The sequence below is a fragment of the Anabrus simplex genome, chromosome 1, assembly GCF_040414725.1.
Source record: "Anabrus simplex isolate iqAnaSimp1 chromosome 1, ASM4041472v1, whole genome shotgun sequence".
NCBI lineage: Eukaryota > Metazoa > Arthropoda > Insecta > Orthoptera > Tettigoniidae > Anabrus > Anabrus simplex.
In genome coordinates this window covers 401,368,131-401,392,040 of record NC_090265.1, presented here as the reverse complement: position 1 = coordinate 401,392,040, position 23,910 = coordinate 401,368,131, and the positions used below count along the sequence as shown (strand labels likewise).

At 38.4% G+C, this 23,910-nt stretch overlaps 1 protein-coding gene across 1 annotated transcript in view; it reads right to left on the bottom strand.

The window, feature by feature from the left end:
• The window catches only part of mus101 (mutagen-sensitive 101), a 508,677-nt gene that overhangs the window by 90,582 nt on the left and 394,185 nt on the right, over positions 1-23,910 (bottom strand). The window contains exons 21-22 of the mRNA XM_068224988.1: positions 9,319-9,494; positions 9,092-9,138 (exon numbers count right to left, since the gene is read on the bottom strand). Coding sequence (XP_068081089.1) covers positions 9,092-9,138; positions 9,319-9,494 — 223 coding nt within the window. The remainder of the gene's footprint in view (positions 1-9,091; positions 9,139-9,318; positions 9,495-23,910) is intronic.

Genomic DNA, 23,910 nt, shown 5'->3' with positions numbered 1-23,910 from the left:
ACCAAATGTTAAAAGAGCATCCAGATAACAATTTTCAATCTTTAAAAACTTTTTTAACTCCTAGGCGTTAAAGATAATAGTACATTTGTTTGGTCAATAGTGCTAAATTGACATGCATTAAAATGAAATCGCCTACTGTCAGATGGGAAACAGTGACCTATTTGTACTAGGTATGGAGATAAGTTACATTATAAGTCTGTAGTAATTCTATAACTTGCGTTAATATAGTTTGGTTATTTAATAACAAGTCGAATAAAATGATAAATTCGGCTGATATTTTAAACTTTAAAATATTAATTGTCCATTGTAGAGGTCCCTTTTTCAGAGAAGATATATAGTGAGTAAAGCAGTTCCTCTTAGAATTGATTGCAGGTTCACTCTATTTTAGGTGGATTTTGGGTTGAATAAATTTCTTATTTCGCAATGTAATGTCGTTAAGCAATGATCGTAATGTAATACTTCCGTCATTTATGCTAATGTTGATAAAATGTAGATCGACTTGGTCGAAGTGGACTGGTGAATCAAATTTTCTTGGACCATAACATTCAAGGTCTTTGAGGTTCTAGAAATATCTCGATCCAAAGAATATATATACTATGTATTAGCGTAAGAATAACTAAGTTTAATAGGCATTATTTTCGTTTAAGTAGAAACTCACCCTAAGCACTGTGTTGTCGAGAATGAAGCCGATGAGGAACAGTCTACCGGAAAGGCAGAAAGCAGACTACGAGTATTAGAAGAGGGGCGGAGCATGTTATGTAGGGGAAGGGGGATCGCGATAATGCGAGGTTATTGGTCGGGAGGGCGTGGATTACGGAGGGGATGGTATATGAGCATATTGCGCACCATTTTGTGTACTGGTTGATTTATTGGTCTTTTTAGACTGTTGATCACTGAAATGAGCGTATCAAACAATATCGTGGGTTTTTCGGAAACCTCATTCAGATTATAATTCGGGTTAAAATACTGATCTAATGATATAAAACATTGTTCCGTTATGTCAAGTAAGGGCCCTTTTTCCATTATTTCTACGACGTCAATATCATGGTTGATGTCATGAAAACTGTGTTTATAGTCATTGATGTGTTGTCCTATAGCTGAAAATCTCCTATATTTGATGGCGTTGACGTGCTCATTGTACCTAACCTTAAAGGATCTCCCTGTTTGTCCAATGTATGTACTATTACAGCTGTTACAGTGAAATCTGTATACGCCCGATTTATCATATGAGTTTGGTGCGTTGACCAGTTTAGCGTTATGAAATATGTCGAGATTTCTGTTGTTGGTTTTAAAAGAGATGCTAATCTTATTCTTCAAAATGTTTGTGATTCTATAGACATTAGGGTTAAATGTGAATGTTGAGTAGACTTTTGGTCTAATTATTTCTTTTTGTAGGTTTGATTTCGGTCTGTGCTTGAACTTATAAATTATTCGTTCTATGAAACTACGATTATAGCCATTATGGGCTGCAATACTACGTATTGTTTTTAGTTCTCTATTTAAGTCTGATTTTGACATGGGAATGCTAAAAGCTCGGTGTATCATACTATTATAGGTTGCTCGCTTTTGGCTGGGTGGGTGTATGGAGTCCTTATGAATGGTTGTAGCGGTGTGTGTTTGTTTTCTATAGATCTTATATTTAAAGGAATGCGGGAGCCGAGTGATTGTTAGATCTAAAAAGTTAAGAGCTCTGTTGTCCTCGGATTCTATTGTAAACTTAATATCTGGATCAATATTATTAAGGTGTGCCAGGGTGGTAGGTGCGTCTGAAAGATGCTGGTCCATAACTATAAACGTATCATCAACAAATCTGATCCACAAGAGAATGTTATTAAATTTCTTATCATTTTCTATTCTAGTATGTTCAAGAAAATCAAGATATATATCAGCCAAAATACCAGACGCTGGTGACCCCATGGCCAGTCCATCTTGTTTGTATATCACTTTGTCGAATGTAAAGTAATTGCTATTAACCAACAGTTTAAGGATGGTCATAAAATCTGCTATTTCTAATTGACTGAGTTTGCTGTAAGTACGTAAGTTTTTTGAAATTATTGGTAGTAATTTTTCTGGTTTTATGTTTGCATACATGTTGATAATATCAAATGAATGCATCGTATAATGGGGTTGCATTTTAAAGTTGTCTAGTTTTTTAACTAATTCTAGAGTGTTCATCGCGGATTTGTTTGCTTGGAAAGTATAGTGTTTTCTTAGGAACTGTTGTATAAATCGCGCTGTCTTGTAGAGAGGGCTCGGTCTAAAATTTACTATGGGACGTATAGGTACTCCTTCCTTATGGATTTTTGGTTGGGCTTTGACCGTGGGGAGATCAGGATTCATGTTGATCAGCTTGTTTTTTTCGCTATCAGTCAACAGGAAGGTTATGTTTTTTAGTGTCTGTTTTAACTGTTTTTGAATAGATTTAGTTGGATCTTTTTCTATTATTGTAAACGAACTGTCAGTAAAAAAGTTTTTTGTTTTGAATATATAATTAGTTTTGTCCATTATAACAGTGGTGTTTCCTTTGTCCGCTTTGGTGATGATGGTTTTTGTATCTTTAATCTTATTCTTAAGCTGTAGGATCTTTTTCCGGTCTTCGTGTTGCATTGAATTAGTGGTGTAAATTGGTGCATTGAGTATACTGTTTAATTGTTTCTTCGCTTCATATCTAACCTCATTCTGAGTATCAATAGGTATTTTGTTGATTGCCGCTTCTGTTTCTATTACTAGTTGTTTAGTCATGTTCGCTAAGTTATAGTTAGGCCAATTATACTTGGGGCCTTTGGAGAGAATAGCGATTTCTTCTTCGTCAAAGTTAGTGTTGGAAAGATTAATGAGGGGTGGGTGAAATTGAGCTAAAATTTGGCTATGCGCGTTATTAGGGGTAGCGTTCCTGGACGGTCTATTTTCTGTATTTGATTTATTGATTAGGATTTGGAATTTATGGTCTATTGTATGCTGTTTCTGAGAAAGTGTAGTGGTTAGCTTGCTGTGCACTTTTTCTTGAAAAATATTCCATTGTACATTGGTCAGCAACGCAGTGACTTCAAGGTGGGTTTCATATAGGCGATTGTTTAAGAAGGATTTTTTCTTGTATAGAAACTTAAGTTCGTTTTGCAGCCAAAGTTTGTTTGTTTTTTGGTGTACTCTTCTCTGATGTGGTAAAATATGTAAAATAAGAAATTTATTCAACCCAAAATCCACCTAAAATAGAGTGAACCTGCAATCAATTCTAAGAGGAACTGCTTTACTCACTATATATCTTCTCTGAAAAAGGGACCTCTACAATGGACAATTAATATTTTAAAGTTTAAAATATCAGCCGAATTTATCATTTTATTCGACTTGTTATTAAATAACCAAACTATATTAACGCAAGTTATAGAATTACTACAGACTTATAATGTAACTTATCTCCATACCTAGTACAAATAGGTCACTGTTTCCCATCTGACAGTAGGCGATTTCATTTTAATGCATGTCAATTTAGCACTATTGACCAAACAAATGTACTATTATCTTTAACGCCTAGGAGTTATAAAAGCTTTTAAAGATTGAAAATTGTTATCTGGATGCTCTTTTAACATTTGGTAATATTTAGAAAAACTGACAATAAGCTTTAACTTTAGTCAAATAATTGTATAAAGTCATAATATATCGCATAAAATATGCTACCAATTTTAATATAAGGTTTTATGGTGTACACCAAACATTTTTTAATAGTCATTGTAAGAATATGTTCATTTTTATATATACATATAATTATGTTGTAAGTTATGTTAATATTGTACTTAGGCCTTGTCACTAAGTTTCCTATGGCTGATGATGGCATACAAATAATGCCGAAACCGGTCCCAATGTTTGAAAGGTAATAAATATGTGATGTGTTAATGACCTCACATTGTTTTTGTATTGAAAAGGTGGACATAACTATCCTCAATTTATAGTGTAAATCTAAATTCAATACGGACCAAAATGAAGTTCTTAACTTTAAATAGAACAGCTTACCAAGCAAAGATTAAAGCTTAACATTATATGAGCTTAAAAATAAAAATAGGAAAGTTAGGCAAGGACATAAACTTTATTAAAAAATGTATCGTAAATAACCTGACGCCAAATTTTCTGAAGAATAACAAACAACATATTTTACCACATCAGAGAAGAGTACACCAAAAAACAAACAAACTTTGGCTGCAAAACGAACTTAAGTTTCTATACAAGAAAAAATCCTTCTTAAACAATCGCCTATATGAAACCCACGTTGAAGTCACTGCGTTGCTGACCAATGTACAATGGAATATTTTTCAAGAAAAAGTGCACAGCAAGCTAACCACTACACTTTCTCAGAAACAGCATACAATAGACCATAAATTCCAAATCCTAATCAATAAATCAAATACAGAAAATAGACCGTCCAGGAACGCTACCCCTAATAACGCGCATAGCCAAATTTTAGCTCAATTTCACCCACCCCTCATTAATCTTTCCAACACTAACTTTGACGAAGAAGAAATCGCTATTCTCTCCAAAGGCCCCAAGTATAATTGGCCTAACTATAACTTAGCGAACATGACTAAACAACTAGTAATAGAAACAGAAGCGGCAATCAACAAAATACCTATTGATACTCAGAATGAGGTTAGATATGAAGCGAAGAAACAATTAAACAGTATACTCAATGCACCAATTTACACCACTAATTCAATGCAACACGAAGACCGGAAAAAGATCCTACAGCTTAAGAATAAGATTAAAGATACAAAAACCATCATCACCAAAGCGGACAAAGGAAACACCACTGTTATAATGGACAAAACTGATTATATATTCAAAACAAAAAACTTTTTTACTGACAGTTCGTTTACAATAATAGAAAAAGATCCAACTAAATCTATTCAAAAACAGTTAAAACAGACACTAAAAAACATAACCTTCCTGTTGACTGATAGCGAAAAAAACAAGCTGATCAACATGAATCCTGATCTCCCCACGGTCAAAGCCCAACCAAAAATCCATAAGGAAGGAGTACCTATACGTCCCATAGTAAATTTTAGACCGAGCCCTCTCTACAAGACAGCGCGATTTATACAACAGTTCCTAAGAAAACACTATACTTTCCAAGCAAACAAATCCGCGATGAACACTCTAGAATTAGTTAAAAAACTAGACAACTTTAAAATGCAACCCCATTATACGATGCATTCATTTGATATTATCAACATGTATGCAAACATAAAACCAGAAAAATTACTACCAATAATTTCAAAAAACTTACGTACTTACAGCAAACTCAGTCAATTAGAAATAGCAGATTTTATGACCATCCTTAAACTGTTGGTTAATAGCAATTACTTTACATTCGACAAAGTGATATACAAACAAGATGGACTGGCCATGGGGTCACCAGCGTCTGGTATTTTGGCTGATATATATCTTGATTTTCTTGAACATACTAGAATAGAAAATGATAAGAAATTTAATAACATTCTCTTGTGGATCAGATTTGTTGATGATACGTTTATAGTTATGGACCAGCATCTTTCAGACGCACCTACCACCCTGGCACACCTTAATAATATTGATCCAGATATTAAGTTTACAATAGAATCCAAGGACAACAGAGCTCTTAACTTTTTAGATCTAACAATCACTCGGCTCCCGCATTCCTTTAAATATAAGATCTATAGAAAACAAACACACACCGCTACAACCATTCATAAGGACTCCATACACCCACCCAGCCAAAAGCGAGCAACCTATAATAGTATGATACACCGAGCTTTTAGCATTCCCATGTCAAAATCAGACTTAAATAGAGAACTAAAAACAATACGTAGTATTGCAGCCCATAACGGCTATAATCGTAGTTTCATAGAACGAATAATTTATAAGTTCAAGCACAGACCGAAATCAAACCTACAAAAAGAAATAATTAGACCAAAAGTCTACTCAACATTCACATTTAACCCTAATGTCTATAGAATCACAAACATTTTGAAGAATAAGATTAGCATCTCTTTTAAAACCAACAACAGAAATCTCGACATATTTCATAACGCTAAACTGGTCAACGCACCAAACTCATATGATAAATCGGGCGTATACAGATTTCACTGTAACAGCTGTAATAGTACATACATTGGACAAACAGGGAGATCCTTTAAGGTTAGGTACAATGAGCACGTCAACGCCATCAAATATAGGAGATTTTCAGCTATAGGACAACACATCAATGACTATAAACACAGTTTTCATGACATCAACCATGATATTGACGTCGTAGAAATAATGGAAAAAGGGCCCTTACTTGACATAACGGAACAATGTTTTATATCATTAGATCAGTATTTTAACCCGAATTATAATCTGAATGAGGTTTCCGAAAAACCCACGATATTGTTTGATACGCTCATTTCAGTGATCAACAGTCTAAAAAGACCAATAAATCAACCAGTACACAAAATGGTGCGCAATATGCTCATATACCATCCCCTCCGTAATCCACGCCCTCCCGACCAATAACCTCGCATTATCGCGATCCCCCTTCCCCTACATAACATGCTCCGCCCCTCTTCTAATACTCGTAGTCTGCTTTCTGCCTTTCCGGTAGACAGTTCCTCATCGGCTTCATTCTCGACAACACAGTGCTTAGGGTGAGTTTCTACTTAAACGAAAATAATGCCTATTAAACTTAGTTATTCTTACGCTAATACATAGTATATATATTCTTTGGATCGAGATATTTCTAGAACCTCAAAGACCTTGAATGTTATGGTCCAAGAAAATTTGATTCACCAGTCCACTTCGACCAAGTCGATCTACATTTTATCAACATTAGCATAAATGACGGAAGTATTACATTACGATCATTGCTTAACGACATTACATTGCGAAATAAGAAATTTATTCAACCCAAAATCCACCTAAAATAGAGTGAACCTGCAATCAATTCTAAGAGGAACTGCTTTACTCACTATATATCTTCTCTGAAAAAGGGACCTCTACAATGGACAATTAATATTTTAAAGTTTAAAATATCAGCCGAATTTATCATTTTATTCGACTTGTTATTAAATAACCAAACTATATTAACGCAAGTTATAGAATTACTACAGACTTATAATGTAACTTATCTCCATACCTAGTACAAATAGGTCACTGTTTCCCATCTGACAGTAGGCGATTTCATTTTAATGCATGTCAATTTAGCACTATTGACCAAACAAATGTACTATTATCTTTAACGCCTAGGAGTTAAAAAAGTTTTTAAAGATTGAAAATTGTTATCTGGATGCTCTTTTAACATTTGGTAATATTTAGAAAAACTGACAATAAGCTTTAACTTTAGTCAAATAATTGTATAAAGTCATAATATATCGCATAAAATATGCTACCAATTTTAATATAAGGTTTTATGGTGTACACCAAACATTTTTTAATAGTCATTGTAAGAATATGTTCATTTTTATATATACATATAATTATGTTGTAAGTTATGTTAATATTGTACTTAGGCCTTGTCACTAAGTTTCCTATGGCTGATGATGGCATACAAATAATGCCGAAACCGGTCCCAATGTTTGAAAGGTAATAAATATGTGATGTGTTAATGACCTCACATTGTTTTTGTATTGAAAAGGTGGACATAACTATCCTCAATTTATAGTGTAAATCTAAATTCAATACGGACCAAAATGAAGTTCTTAACTTTAAATAATCACATCAAACAATGGTATGATTAAAATTCAGTATGTTGTGGATTACATGTATAAATCTTAGTAGTGTAAAACTGTTCCTTATGCATGAAAAAATGGTATACAAGGTGCGTTCCATAAATAATGCGACCAAATTCATAAAAAATCATTTATTGAATATATTCGTACAAATAATCAAAAATCTTCAAAATAGCACCCTCTTGTGTCGATACACTTCTGGAGGCGGTGTTTCCATGCCTGGAAGGCCTTTTCCGGAATGTCCTTTAGAGCCGATGTAACATGCGCCTGGATTCTTTCAATCGTGTCCCAATGTTTTCCTTTCATGACTCCTTTTAACCGAGGAAACAAAAAAAAAGTCAGCAGGAGCCAGGTCAGTACCGTAGGGAGGCTGGGGAACCAATGGGGTGTTGGTCCTGGCCAGGAAGTCATTGACAATGAAGGCGCTGTGACTCGGCGCGTTGTCGTGATTAACTTTCCACGGGTCCTTGATGTCGCTTCGGCAGCGCGAGACCCTCCTGTTCAGTCTTTTGAGCACTTGTTTGTTGTTTTTGCCATGTTTAGAGTTTGTGCTATCAATTGAAGGCTCAGCTGTCTGTCAGAGTTCAAACAATCGCGCACACGCGTCACATTTTCGTCGACTCATGAGGTTGATGGCCGTCCACTGCGAGGTTCGTCGGTGATCTCCTCTCGGCCCCTCGGCCCTCCACGAACGACTTGTGCCATCGGAAAACTTGTGATTTGGACAAGCAATCAGTCCCAAAGGCCCGCTGAAGTAATGGAAACATTTCGGTGGCGGACTTCCCAAGTTTAACGCAAAATCTGATAGCGTACCGCTGCTCTACAGAACGATCCATTGTGCCGTGTTACATGAACTCAAAACAGGCTTGATGGAAACACATGTCCTGACTCTCCGGCAGCTCGTTGCCGAATGAGACAAAGAGCGTTTGAAGCTAACACCCCCCTTCCACGTAGCCCAGCAGGTTAGAACACGCTGCGGTGTACAGTTGCGTCAGAAAAAAATTGGTCGCATTACTTATGGAACGCACGATGTACATGCACATGCTTGGTACATAAAAATAGTATGTCAATGGCTTAATGTTTTCAACAAACAACTGGTAACTTAAGTACTAACAGGGTCACCCAAAACCATGCTGTTAAATGCTTAATATCGCTCACTTAAAAATCATGATACAGCACCATGCTAATCATTTTACATATGTTGCATAGAAAGAATTAAAATTCAGTAAGTTATTGCAACCTCTTTCTAGTGTTTTCATAGTTAAGAACAACTAAATACATAAAAGAAATAGGCTTTAATAACATAAGCAGTCATATGTGCAAGTTTATTCCTCAAGATTAGATAATGAATAACATACCTGTTGAGTATTATGACTTATAACAGGATCCACCCACTCCACACAGTCTGGAAAGTAGAGAGAGATGAAGCACATGAACTTGCAGTGAAGAGTTAGTATTAGGAATGCTGACAGCAGCAAACAGTTTAAAATATGCTCATATTTGGACTTAAAATGATACATATTTCACCATAACTTTCCCTTCTTACATAAGAGGAATATTTTTCAAATATGTTAATGTCACATACCGGCATTAAGATCTGCACTCTCAGGAAGACAAGCAGAAGCAGGCTGATCATTATTAATCTTCTCCTCTCCAGAAGATGTCTGTGGTGTTCCTGCTATGGAGCTTGTTCCTCTGGTACTCCTCAGTGTCTCCATCTTTGAGGCTGATGTCAGAATCTCATTCAGTTCCATCAGCTGGCTACCAAGCAGACATATTTCAAATGCTCGTAATCTTGGATCAAGACTACTAAAAAAGGGCCTATTGAGATAAAGACAGGACCACTTTACCTCACTTTAAAAAAGTATTAAGTCTGCACAGACTACCATTAATAATAACGTAGAAATTAAAGGATAATTATTGTTTAAGATTGGAGATCAGTGCTAAAAAGAACAAGATACTGGTGATGAAGTGAGGAATGAAAGAAGGGTAAAGGTCAAAAATTTGAAGGTAAAGATCTGGAGCTTGAAGAGATTTTCAAGTACTTGAAAATTGAGTCAATGAAGAATGCAAGACTAGATGCTGACATAAGCAAAAGGATTCAAGCTGGAAGATGTTCCTATCAAGGTGGATGAAACCTAATATAGGATAAAGAACTGCCAGTGAATGCTATAGCAATCCTGTGTAAAATGACCTATCGATAACAGCATATGGAGCAGAAACATTGTTGCTGACAAAAAAAAGGAGAGCCGAATACAGGTGGTAGAAATGGAATTCTTGAGAAGAATGGAGCAGAAAATGTGATAAAATAGAGAAAAGGAGTCTTAAGTGGTCTGGACATAATAAAAGGATGTCATAACAGACTATGGAAAGGCAAATGAAAGGGAAGAGAGACAAAGGACGACCAGTCTGAGATGGATGGACTTGATCCAAAACAACGCAAGACAGCGGGACCTCGACTGGAACACAGCATTGGAAGGGGAGTTGTGGAATAAGAAAAGGTTTATCTAATAATAATAATAATAATAATAATAATAATAATAATAATAATAATAATAATAACAACAACAACAACAATAATAATAATCATCATCATCATCATCATCATCATTAAGTTTCCCGGGTGTGGTTTACGAGCACTTTCCATTTTAGTGTATTCATGTACCACTGCTCCTTAAAGACTTCATACCAGTTGATTCCTTTGGATGTAATATCTTCCTTTGCTTGGTCCAGCCATCTCCTCCTAGGTCTTCCAACAGGTCTCTATCCAGTAATCTCAGTATGCAACCATTGTTTTGCAATTCTTCTTTCTGTCATAAGTATGACGTGACAAAACCATCGCAAACGTGCTCTAGTTATGGTCTCCTTCAGGGACTGATTTATTCCAGCTTGTTTTCTAATCTTCTCATTTCATACTTTGTCTTTCCTAGTCTTTTGAAGCATGCTTCTTAGAAACTTCATTTCTGAAGTCTTCTGTCATCTTTTTTGGTAGTTGTGCAGGTTTCCAACCTATAAGTCAAAACAGGGACAAAGTATGTTTGAAACAGAGTTTGTTTTGATCTTAGTGGCACTTGTTTATTCCAGAGCAGATATCGAACTTGCTGACAGAATTGACTAGATTTCTGAATCCATCCACCTAAAGGCTAAGCCTTGTTGCTGCAGCCACATTCCACGGTCTTCAACAGCCCTTCTCATCGTGACATAGGAAGCAAAACCCAGCTGAGTGATTATGTTCCTAGATTTCTGAATACAGTTATTTAATTCAAGCTGTATTCTATTGTCACCTGACATTATACATCCAAGGTACTGATACTTGTTTACTGTTTCCAATTGTATACCCTCCAGCATTTTATTATCCTTACTTCTCTGTCTATTAACAGACATTGCAGCAGTTTTGCAGCACTTACTTTCAGTCCATATTTTTTCAAATGATCATTCCAGACGTTCAATCTTTCCTGGACTTCCATTGCACTATCCCCCCCCAAAAAACTAATAATAATACCCATGTGGGGATTTACCGGGTACCTCCATCGGGCGCGTCGCATTGGAATTGGGGAAGCTCGCTGGCTCTGCCGCCCGCAGAGTCAGAGGGTAGTAGGGAAATAAAATACCACCTTGAAAAAAAAACTGGTCCCTTGCCAGGGTTACAGCGAAGACTGGTAAATGACCAGAAGCCAGAAAACATTTTGAGGCAACCTCTAGGGCTAACAACCCTAGTTGTAAAAGGATGGGTACCCGTCCAAAGCAAAGTCAAGTCAAAAAGCATGATGGCACAACATTTCAAGAAACATACCCCAGGGGGTAAATCTTCGGATAAATCCCTCGTCGTGAACGCCACGGCGCACGAGTCTCGTTCGGATTCTGGGGGAGACTCGACATCATGCAAGAGACAAGTCGGAGCGTCTCGGTGTACCCCGAAGAGTCAAAAACTCAGGCCAAAATCTAAAACCTTTCTAGCAACTTTCAACATAAATTCACTTACACAAACTGGCAAGATGAAAACCCTCACCAAAGCTCTTCACGAAAATCAGATATCCATAATGGCCCTACAGGAAACAAGGTACCCAGATGAAGAGATTTTTGAATCCGAAGGCTACCGATTTTTCAAGAGCAAAGCGCAAAGAGCAATCCTCAATGGAGCTGTGATGCTTGGAACCGCGTTTGCTGTTAGAACCAAGATCCTTAAATCGGTTGCAAATTTCGAACCTGTGAATGACAGATTGTCTATACTCACAATTAAATGCGCGAACAAAACCTACGCCCTAGTTAACGCACATGCTCCTACAAACGATAAGAACAAGTCTGATCCAGACGAAGTTGATAATTTCTGGGACCTACTGGATGAAAAATTAAACAAAATCCCCAAACACCATGTCAAGCTTCTTTTGGGTGACTTCAATGCCCAACTAGGTCGTGAACAGAAGTACAAGAAAGTTATAGGAAATTACCCTGCTCACAAAAGAACCAATCCCAACAGCAAAAGACTGGTGTCCATTTGCGAAAATCACAACCTGCAGGTCATGTCGACCCACTTTCGCCATCTACCCAGAAAGCAAATGACTTGGTGTTCTCCCGTCCAAGCTATCGGAGAGTTCCAAATTGATCATGTTGCAAAATCCAGGAGAAACAGCCCTGAGATTATGAATGTCAAGGTAAAGAAAGGCATCAATGTGGCCTCAGATCATTATATGTCTCTTATCAAATTCAAACCAATTCCCGCAAACACAAGGAAGACAACCAAACAGATCACACGCTTCGACAATGATAAACTTCGGCAAAGGGTCGAGGAGTTCCAGGAGAAGGCTAGACCAAATGACTGACTTTAACAACGCCAAAAGTCTCCTTCTTGAGGCCGCCAAAGACGTTGCAGAAATCAAGAGAAGCAAAAAGCATGCCTGGTGGAATGGTACCTGCAAATCAGTCTTCCAAGAAAGACTCAATGCGTGGAAACAGTACTACTCTACGAAATCAGAAAATGATTGGGAAACCTACAAAACCCAACGTGCCCAAGCAGCTAGGGTGTTCAGAACTGAGAAACGTAAATACGAAAAATCTCTCATTGAAAAGATAGAGCAAAACTTTAGGAAGAATGAAAGCAGAGAGTACTACAGAGCCTTCAAACGCAAACTCACTGGCTATAAACCACCATCTCTATGCTTTGAGCGAGAGGATGGCACACTGGCGACGTCAGATGAAGAAAATTGCAGCATTCTGGCAGATTACTTCAAGAATTTACTTAATTGCTCTAAACCGCAAAGCGCCATTGAGACCAAGGAACCCTTACTCAGGTACCCAGATTCCAGACCACCCGACAGAGATGAAATAAAGCGCCACATTGCCCGTCTCAAAAATAACAAAGTGCCGGGGGAAGACTCAGTAGTAGCAGAACTATGGAAATATGCCCCAGAGGAATCACTTGATATCTTGCAAAAGCAAATAGAAGAAATTTGGAACAAGGAGACCCTACCCAAAGATTGGAAAATAGCTTTGATCCATCCATTACACAAAAAAGGCAGCATGAAGAACATCAACAACTAGAGAGGAATATCTTTGCTACCCGTGACTTACAAAATTCTATCACTTGCCATCCTGGAGCGTTTGGAAGCACAAGTCGAACATCAAATAGGTGAATACCAAGGAGGGTTCAGAGAAGGTCGCTCAACAGCTGAACAGATCCAAAATCTCAAAACGATCATCAGATATTGTACACTAAGGTCCAAGCAGTATGTGTCCGTCTTTGTGGACTTTAAGAAAGCGTACGACTCCATTGACCGGGAAGTCCTGCTAAACATCTTAAGTGAATTTGGAGTTGATTTGAAACTGCTGGCATTAATTAGAGCCACCCTGACCGATACAAAATCCAAGGTGAAGTTCCACGGATATCTCTCGCATTCCTTTGACATCAAAACAGGAGTCCGACAAGGTGATGGGCTATCCCCGATACACTTCAACTGTGTTCTTGAAAAGATCATCAGAACCTGGCGGGTGAGATTACAGGAAACCAACTACAGTCCATTGAGAATAGGAACCAAATCCAAGGGGATCGCAACATACTGCTTAGCATTTGCCGATGATATTGCTGCTCTCTCAAACGACATAGAAACCGCTAGAGCTCAAGTTGAAATTTTAAAGGAAATTGCCGAACAAACTGGTTTGCAGATATCGTTTGAGAAAACAGAAGTAATGACTAACATCAAAGAGGCTCCACCAAAACTACACACAAAATACAGAGACATCACCCGAGTAGACAAATTCAAATACCTGGGTGAGATCATCATGAAAAATGGACTGGACAAAGAAGCACTTCAGGAGCGAGTACGCAAACTGGAAATAGCCTACCAAACATCCCGCACAATCTACAACAAAAAATGCCTTTCCCAAAACACCAAGATTCGTCATTATGAAACAGTTCTGAAGCCAGTAGTTCTATATGCAGCCGAAACCCTGTCTCTAAATGCCAACAGAGGACTCCTTGAAGAACTGGAGAAAAGAGAATGCAAAATTGTGAGAGGAATCTTGGGATCAAAGTACAGAAATGGAATCCATCAAAAGAGATCCAACAAGGAAGTCTACAGCAAAATAGAGAAAATTACCAACACAATCAGAAAAAAAATGTCGTTTGGCTCTAGTGCCGGGATATCCCAGGACGGGTTCGGCTCGCCAGGTGCAGGTCTTTCTATTTGACGCCTCTAGGCGGCCTGCGTGTCGTGATGAGGATGAAATGATGATGAAGACAACACGTACACCCAGCCCTCGTGTCATTGGAATTAACCAATTAAGGTTAAAATCCCCGACCCGGCCGGGAATCGAACCCGGAACCCTCTGAACCGAAGGCCAGTACGTTGACCGTTCAGCCGAGTCGGACACAATAAGAAAAAGACGGGCACGATTTTACGGTCATATGAAAAGAATGGACGGAAGAAAGTTAACTAAAGAAATCTTTCACTTTTTTGATTCAAACCCCAAAACCACAATTACCTGGTTTAGAAATACCAAAGAAGACCTGAAAAGACGCCCTTAACAGAGATCTCTTCCACAAGAAAATATTGACGAATGGGCTAAACCGAGACGAGCAACCGAAGAGAAGACACGGTGCCCCTTGGACAGAGGAGCGTAAGCAGGCCCACTCACAAAGAATGAGGGAAATTTGGGCTCTAAAGAAGGCCAAGTTCAGTGTCAAATGCAACAAGACTTAACGTGGTCCTTGATGGCCCCAGCGAATTATATATAATAATAATAATAATAATAATAATAATAATAATAATAATAATAATAATAATAATAATTTTATTTATTTATTTATTTATTTATTTATAACTTATCTAAAATACATTTGCAAATATGCAATAGGATATTATACATTATCTTTGTAATTATTTACACCTGCAAAGCACTTGATGTGCTTATCTGCCGGTGTAGTTATTTCACATTTGTATACATTGTTGCAATCCTTACTGTTTACAACATTAATAAGGTATGTATATTTGCATTAGCATTGTACTTTTGTCCTGTGGTGTGAGTTTTTCTTAATCCCTGAAAGTATCACTCAAAATAGATAAGTCTTTGGTACATTTTTCATTCATGAACAAATATTTAAACTGTAAATAATAATAATAATAATAATAATAATAATAATAATAATAATAATAATAATAATAATAATAATAATAATAATAAAGTCAGATGTTAACAACTATCGCGGCATCTCCCTCCTACTCATAACCTACAAAATTCTCTCGAAAGCTCTTCAAATCAGGGCAGAAGAACAGCTAGATCCAGAGTTGGGTGATTACCAAGGAGGTTTCAGGAAAGGATGGTATTGTGTGGAGCAGATTATGAATCTGAAATCTGTCTGTTCATATCTTAAACTATGGAGCAAGCCTTTTGTAATAACGTTCATCGACTTTAATTGATTCAATTGACAGAACTACCTTAATTCTGATCTTAGAAGGAATTTGGCTTGGACGGTAAAACAAGAGCGATCATCCAACAGACTCTCACCAACACCATCTCAAAAGTGAAGTTCAGAGGAGAGACTTCAGATGCCTTTGAAATACGGACAGGAGTTAGGCAGGGAGATGGTCTCTCACCTCTGTTGTTCAACTGCATTCTTGAGAAAGTGATCCGTGAATGGCGCAGAGAAATGAGTTATGAAGGAGTCTAAAGTGGAGTCAGACTAGGCCAAAAGAACAAGAACCTTTCAATTGACTGTCTAGCATTTGCAGACGATCTCACAGATTTTGCCGATTCCTTGGATGTAGCCACGAATCAGATCAACCAGCTTCAAACACAAGATGCAAAGGCGGGCCTCCAGATCTCCTCTGAGAACACGAAATTCATTACAAACATCAAACTGCTGCCAAGTGAGCTAGAAGGGGACTCACAGAAAAATCAAGTGGGTTGAAAAGTTTATCTTGGTGAAAGGATAGAACCTAACATGTCCGAAAAGGAAGCCTTTGCATCACGCATGAATAAAATTGACATGGCTTACAATCTGACTAAAAATATCTATAATAAAAGATCTATATCTCTGAATGCAAAAATCAAACACTATTGCACTGTCATCTGGCCAGAGGCTCTATATGCAGCGAAATGTCTCACCATGAACAAAAAAGGTATGATGGAGAAATTGGAGGCTAAGGAAAGGAAGATTTTGAGGAAAATCTTAGGTCCAGTTAGAGACAATGGCAAGTTTAGGAGACGGTACAATCAGGAGTTGTACTCACATGTGGAGAAAATACCCGATGTGATGCGAAAAGGAGGATTTTTTTAATGGACACATGGCCCGAATGAAGTCAACATGGTTAACCAACCGCATTTTCACTTTCCTCCGAGAGAAAAAGGCAAAGGGGGCATGGTTCAATGAGGTACAGATAGATCTGCAGGAGATTAGGATCTCATTTGAAGATATCCAGGAGCGTGACCCACTTAAGGAAAAACTCCAAATACATCAGTTTCCAACCAAAGCCGAAGCTGAAAACTGGAAAGGCACGGACGAAAGAGCAAAAGGAGCAACACTGTCTACGAATGAATACTGGACCAACATTAAAGCTCAAAGGAAACAGTTGAAATGAAGGGGTCCTTAGTTGGCTGAAATGAAACAATAAGAATAAGAAAAAGAAGAAGAATGATAATAATAATAATAATAATAATAATAATAACAATAATAATAATAATAATAATAATAATAATAATAATAATAAAATCATTATTGGTTTTACATCCCAGGAACTACTTTTATGGTTTCCATAGATACTAATATGGCAGAATCTGATCCCACTGGAGTTCTTTTACTAGTCTGTAAATCTACCAACATAACACTAACATATCTGATCACCTTCAAATACTACCAGACTAGCCAGGATCTAAACCATCAACTGGGGCTTAAAAGGCCAACGCTCTACTGCCTGAGCCACTCAGCCCAGCTGACTAATCAGGTTGCCAATGTAATGCTATGCCTAGCTGAAGTACACTATCAAAGCAACAGCATTACCCTGAAAACTAATCATACTTATATTCTTGCATAACTGTACACATTGCCATATCATATTACGGTCAGAACTGAGATACAGTTGAGCTTACCAGTTCTTTCGTGACACTGTTGACTGTCGTACGAGACACAGAAATACACAGAAAAGGAGTATGGTTGAACACGACAGCAAACAAGAAGTCTTATAATACCTTGTACCTAGCGCTGAAGGGCTACATCAAGCATGGGCATTACTGGTTCACAAACCACTAGTGGTCCTTGAACTTCGAGCAAACTACACAAGCTATAAGAAATTATACTGTTCACTCTTCCGTCATTCTTTCGCACCAAAAACCTAAACAGCTGGTGTTGGGCACCAGCCCACTTGGAAAGTAGTCATGGCACATTGAAATAATAACAATAAGTTAATTTATTAATTTGACCACCTCATCAATACAATAAATCTTGTCTTTGTTGGATTACATTGACATGTTAATTAAAATGGTACATGTTTTGCCTTACATATGTACAGGCATCACCAGCCACGGGTTTAACCTAGAAATAAAACCAGGCACCTGATTTACATATAAATAAAATAAAACCAATTTATAAAAAAACCTTGAAGAGACTTGAAAAAATTAACATATGCTAAAGACTAGTACAATGTTGGTTTTAAAGATATTGCTATGAGTGAGAAGTTGACAATTGGTGAAAGTATTTGCAATATTGACATTGGTAGACTATGCAAATACTTTCACCAATTGTTAACTTCTCATTCATAGCAATATCTTTAAAACCAACATTGTACTAGTCTTTAGCATTTTTTTCAAGTCTCTTGAAAGTTTTCTTATAAATCAGTTTTATTTTATTTATATATAAATCGGGTGCCTGATTTTATTTCAAGGTTAAACCCATGGCTGATGATGCCTGTATGTAAGGCGAAACATGCACAATTTTAATTAACATGTCAATGTAATCCCACAAAGACACAGCATGGCACTACAGACCTGAAGGGCTTTGGCCTATCAAGCGATCGCTGCTCAGCCTGAAGGCCTGCAGATTACGAGGTGTCGTGTGGTCAGCACCACAACAAATCCTCTCGGCCGTTATTCTTGGCTTTCTACACCAGAGCCGCTATCTCACTGTCAGATAGCTCCTCAATTCTAATCATGTAAACTGAGTGGATCTCGAATCAGCCCTCAAAGCCAGGTAAAAATCCCTGACCTGGCTGGGAATCGAACCAGAGGCCTCTGGGTAAGAGGCAGGCACGCTACCCCTGCACCACAGGGCCGGCTTTTCATTGCTAAGCACATGAAATTAATATTATTTGCAGCTAAAATTTTGGCTATGTTTGCTCTCTCTCTCTCTTTTTTTTTTTTGCGAGCAAATGTTATATAAAATGAACTATACCAAGTCAAGTCAAAATACAAATACCATTTGACTAATGAACAACTGTTGGAGCAGCCAAAAATAGTTTCAGCTGAAATAAACATTTTAGTGCAAATGTAAAAGAAATTGAGTGAATGTTAATCTCCAATTGCCCAGGTGTGGTGTATGAGGCCCTCCCTCCCCATTTGTCTGTCCATGAATCACTGTTCACTCATAACCTTCTCCCAATCTTGTCCTCTCTCCTTGACATCTTTCTTTACTAGACTGGTCCATTTTTATCTGGGTCTGCCCACCCCACTGGTCTTTTTCTTTTTCTCTTTCATATTCCCCTCTTGTACTCATCTTTCCTATAAGGCCAAACCACTTCAGAAGGCAAGATGCCTTCGTTGCCTTCTGGATCCTTTGTAGTAGGGAGTTTCCTATTCCCACCTCCTCCTGGACTTTTTTGTTCTTGATCTTGTCCTTCCTGGTCTTCTGCATCATGGTGAATAGAAACTTCATTTCTGCAGCATGGAGTTTTGAATTGTCTTGTCTCGTTAACATGGTAGTTTCCAGGCAATACATGAGGATGGGCATTACAAGATATTAGAGAAAGCCAGGCCACTAGAGAGGACAACCACCTACTGCACACCGTAAGTTTAAGCTTTCTTCACAACCATTCCACACTTTTTACTTATCAACCCATGTTTCGCATACAACCTCATTTTTTTCCATTACAGATTAGAACTTCATTGACGGTTTCCACTAGATTACTACAATTTACTATGCATCTGTCTTCTACCTAACACAGCTTCTCATATTTTTATATGCGGCCCTTCCGACCCCTCTATAGTAAGGCAAAACACCAGCCAACATTATGAAACAATAAAGAAGAAAGGGACCGCTAGATTGAGAAGATATTGAGAATGCTGCTATTTCTAAAGCCTTAAATTTCATGGTGTTTTTTTCTCCTTATCACAGGCTTTTCGCCTGCAGGTTAATTCAGGCTTGGTTTCTCTCAAAACGTTTGCTCCCGCTCTCCTCCTGACCAATTTGATGTGATGGGTTTCCACTAGGATGATTTTGACAGCGATTTCAAACTGTTTTGTCATTTTTATAAACCAATAATTTGTAAACTATGAGGTCCACAACCTCACCATGTGCTACTATTATTCATTTCCATCTGCATCATTTGTTTTCTCATTCCCTTGTTTCTTAGGTTAACGCAGTTTTTAGTATCAATTATTATTTCCAATTAACACCTGTTTCACTGAATTTTGTCGCAATAAGTTGTTTTTTGCTCTGCATATTGATGTAAATATTGTATATTTATGCTAATTTTGTTTCCGTCTAGGCTCTCTTTTGTTTGTTTTTTCATTTGCGCTTTCATTATGTTTTTTAGCATTTTTTCAACTCATATTATGTAAATTATTCCAACCCCCCTAATTTTTTCACTGAAGATGGCTCAAACGAGCCGAAACTTGTCTGAACTTGTTTACTCCGTCTAATGACGGAATATATGATGTATTGAATAGGAGGATACTTTCATTTTTCGCCATTGTAAAGTGAGGATGGGCATACAATAGGATTTATATAATGTCATCCTACTTGTTTATTCCACAGCAGTTGTCTTATTTGGTGGCAATATTGAGTTGCCTTGATAATTTGATTGTCCACCTCATATTTAGCAAGGTTGCCTTTTGGTACTATACTACTCAAGTACATAAAATTTGGAACCCACTCCAACTGGAGTCATTTAGTCTGGTTTGTGATTCGTCATCTCTCTGTACCTTCATCACCACTGCCTTGGCCTTACTGAAATGAAATTAAACTTCACATGTTGAGAGGGTATGTGATGTTATTTCAATGAATACAAAATAGAGTCAAATTTACAAAGAACGTGGCAGTACAGGCCTACTTACCAGCATGACGTTGCACCCCTCTGGCTTGGATGCATGCACTGATTCAGTTGGGAAGGGAGTCATAAATGCATAATACCTTCTCCTTAGGCAAGCTGGCCCACAAGTATTGTAACTGGTCCTTGATATCTTGGATTCTGGCACTGGGAGACGGAGTTGACGCCTGAGCTGGTCTCACACATGTTCTATTGGGGACAGATCTGGGAATCTTGCTGGCTACAGTAGTACCTCAACATCATGCAGACAGTTTGTTTAGACAAGTGCTGTGTGTGGATGAGCACTGTCCTGTTGAAAAATAGCACCACCATACTGTTCCATAAGAGGTAACACACGAGGATGCAGCATATCCATGATGTACAGTTGTGCCGTCAGAATTCCCTCAATCACTAACAGCCGTGACCTGAAGTCATAACCAATATAACCAATGGCTCTCCACACCATAATGCCAGAAGTAACACCACTGTACCTCTCCAAAACATTGGAAGAATGGGACCTTTACCCAGGTTGCCATCATACTCACAGACGAAGGTCATGGAGGGTAGTGCAGAACCACGATACATCACTGAACACAACGTAATGCCATTCGCTGGCAGTCCATGTTTCATGGTCATGGTACCATTCAAAACGCAGCCCTTTGTATTGCGGTGTTAACAGCAGCATACGCATGGGACAGTAATTCCCTAGTCCAGCTGCTGCTTGTCTCCGACCAATGGTGCGGGATGACACAGAAATGTTGCAGGGAATCCATTACTTGTTCTCAGATGGCAGGTACAGATGTGAAGGGGTCACGAATTGCTTGGTGCATGATACAGTGATCCACCCTTGTAGTGTCAGATGTGGTCAACCGGAACCTTGATGATGAGTATGCTTGCTCTCATGTTCCCATGCAGTCCAACATCGGGCCACTGTCACATCTGAATGCCCACAAATCTTGATATTGCACGATTCGACCGGCCAGCCTAATGGAGATCCACACTGAGGCCAATTTCTGTCGGAGTTCATAACACTCTCACACGAGTATGCGGCATCTCAAGAGTCCTTTACAGTGACTATTCAACATCTGATGCTGTTCATAACGCCTATATACCCTACCAGGCCTGGTAACAACACTAAACATGAACAATACTAAAGAATTCTGTTGGTTGTTCTACCTGTCACGAACTGTTATAATTTACATACTTGCCGATGGTGTGTATGTGTATGAAGTTACTCTGGTGTCATGGAGCCTGTAGGGCTTGCCAAGGTCATACGACGTCACGCTATGACGACACAAACACCAGATGCTCACCCTCACCTTGTTGAATCGAATCAACCCATCAATCGAAATTTGAACTCCACCATTCACATCTAGCAGAATAGAATCGAACAGGATTCTACGCAAGAAACAAAAAGCACGCAATGGATGGTTTGATAAAACTTTAATGCAGTAAGTTGCATGCCGTGACAGGGTGAAGTCATTAATCGAGGTAGCCTCAACATTAATTAAAAACCGTAAAATGTATTTGTCCACAACAGAGCAGCTCCTTATGCATTACTGTTTGTTAGGAATACATGTACGACAAACGTAGGGAATGCCACTATAAAATTGTTCACGGAAAATACTGTATAATGAACACTTCTAACCTGTTTGATTTTTCATTCCCTTGTTTATTTCCTTCCAGGAATTCTCTCTTACGTTGTTGTTGTTGTTATAATGATGCTTATGGGTCTTGTCGTAGAGGAAATACGTTTTTGAACTAAACTGATAAGATTTTCTGTGTCCATTGTTAATGAGGTGAATAAACTATTATGAAACAAAAAATTCCCGACTCTATGCAGGAAACAGCCCAGCTGATACACATTATGCCGCCAAACAGCCGGCCAAAAGATCCTGATCGTCTACGAAGTTGAACGAATGTTGATAGCCAACTGGGAGTTGGTGGGAGGGGGCCTGAAACATGCACGCAAAGACGTTGCGATACCACCTGTTGGCATAAAATTGAAAGTTATTTTTACATTTATACGCACTAAACATTGTATTATTGTGTCACTTGTAATTATTACATCGCATTATTAGAACGTAGCACAAGGATGAGGAGACATGAAATAAAATTCTTGCAGGGAAAGAAACTGTTTACGTTTAGATGTGCTAGTGGTGCTACTGCGCCTTTATCACTCGAACATAATACCCCAGATACTTTCCCATGCACTAATTTCCGCAACTTCGAACCTGTGTTTCTTTTCTTCATTACCTATAGCATGAAGAGGACTAAAGTGGGAAAATAAACTCAATACCGACATGGCCATGCGGTACTTGCGAAACAGCCAGAAACTATGCACATTGCCGTGACAACCAGTAGGAATGCAGGGGCAATATAGGTCTAGGTTCTAAGAATTTCTAAGAATAAGTTGCCGGATTTCCCATTTGCTGCCGTTAACCTTGAAGCAGGGTCGGGAGGGGGTGAGGAAAATAGAAAGCATATGCTAACGAACTGTAGTACTAGTGTTTTTTTTTTTTTTTTTGCTAGGGGCTTTACGTCGCACCGACACAGATAGGTCTTATGGCGACGATGGGATAGGAAAGGCCTAGGAGTTGGAAGGAAGCGGCCGTGGCCTTAATTAAGGTACAGCCCCAGCATTTGCCTGGTGTGAAAATGGGAAACCACGGAAAACCATTTTCAGGGCTGCCGATAGTGGGATTCGAACCTACTATCTTCCGGATGCAAGCTCACAGTCGCGCGCCTCTACGCGCACGGCCAACTCGCCCGGTAGTACTAGTGTAGCGTCGTAATTAGTGTGAATAGAAGACAGTGAAGTTAGTTGTACTTGTAATATCAACGTACAAACGTTTTAAGAGAAAATGAGCGGAACTCAGCAGAAAGAGATCAAGCGAAAGGCACTAACAATTAAAGACAAAGTGGAGATTATAAGGAAAGTGGAGTCATCTACACTTTCCCATTTTGCTTTGGCAAAGGAGCTGGGGATAACACGTGATAATATTACACGTGAGCGGGGGATGCCGCTGTCTACTTTGAACGGCATTATAGCGAAGAAAGACGAGATCTTGGCTTCTGCAGGGAATACTTCAGCAAATTGCAAGAAAGTTAAATCTGGAAAGTACGATGAAGTAGAACAAGCTCTGCTAATATGGTTTAAACAGCAGCGAATTTTAAACATTCCTTTGAGCGGGACTATTGTGAAGGAAAAAGCCGAAGAAATTGTGTGAAAATTAAAGGTACCTTTTACTGCGTCGAACGGGTGGCTGGACCGCTTTAAAAACCGAGCCGGCATCATTTACAAAACAATTTGTGGCGAAGCAGAGAGTGTAAGTGCGGAGGAAAGGGGAGCGTGGAAGGAAACAGTTCTTCCTGCAAAAATAAGTAGTTACAAACCTTGCAACATTTTCAGTCTTGATGAATTCGCACTTTTTTACCAGCTTATC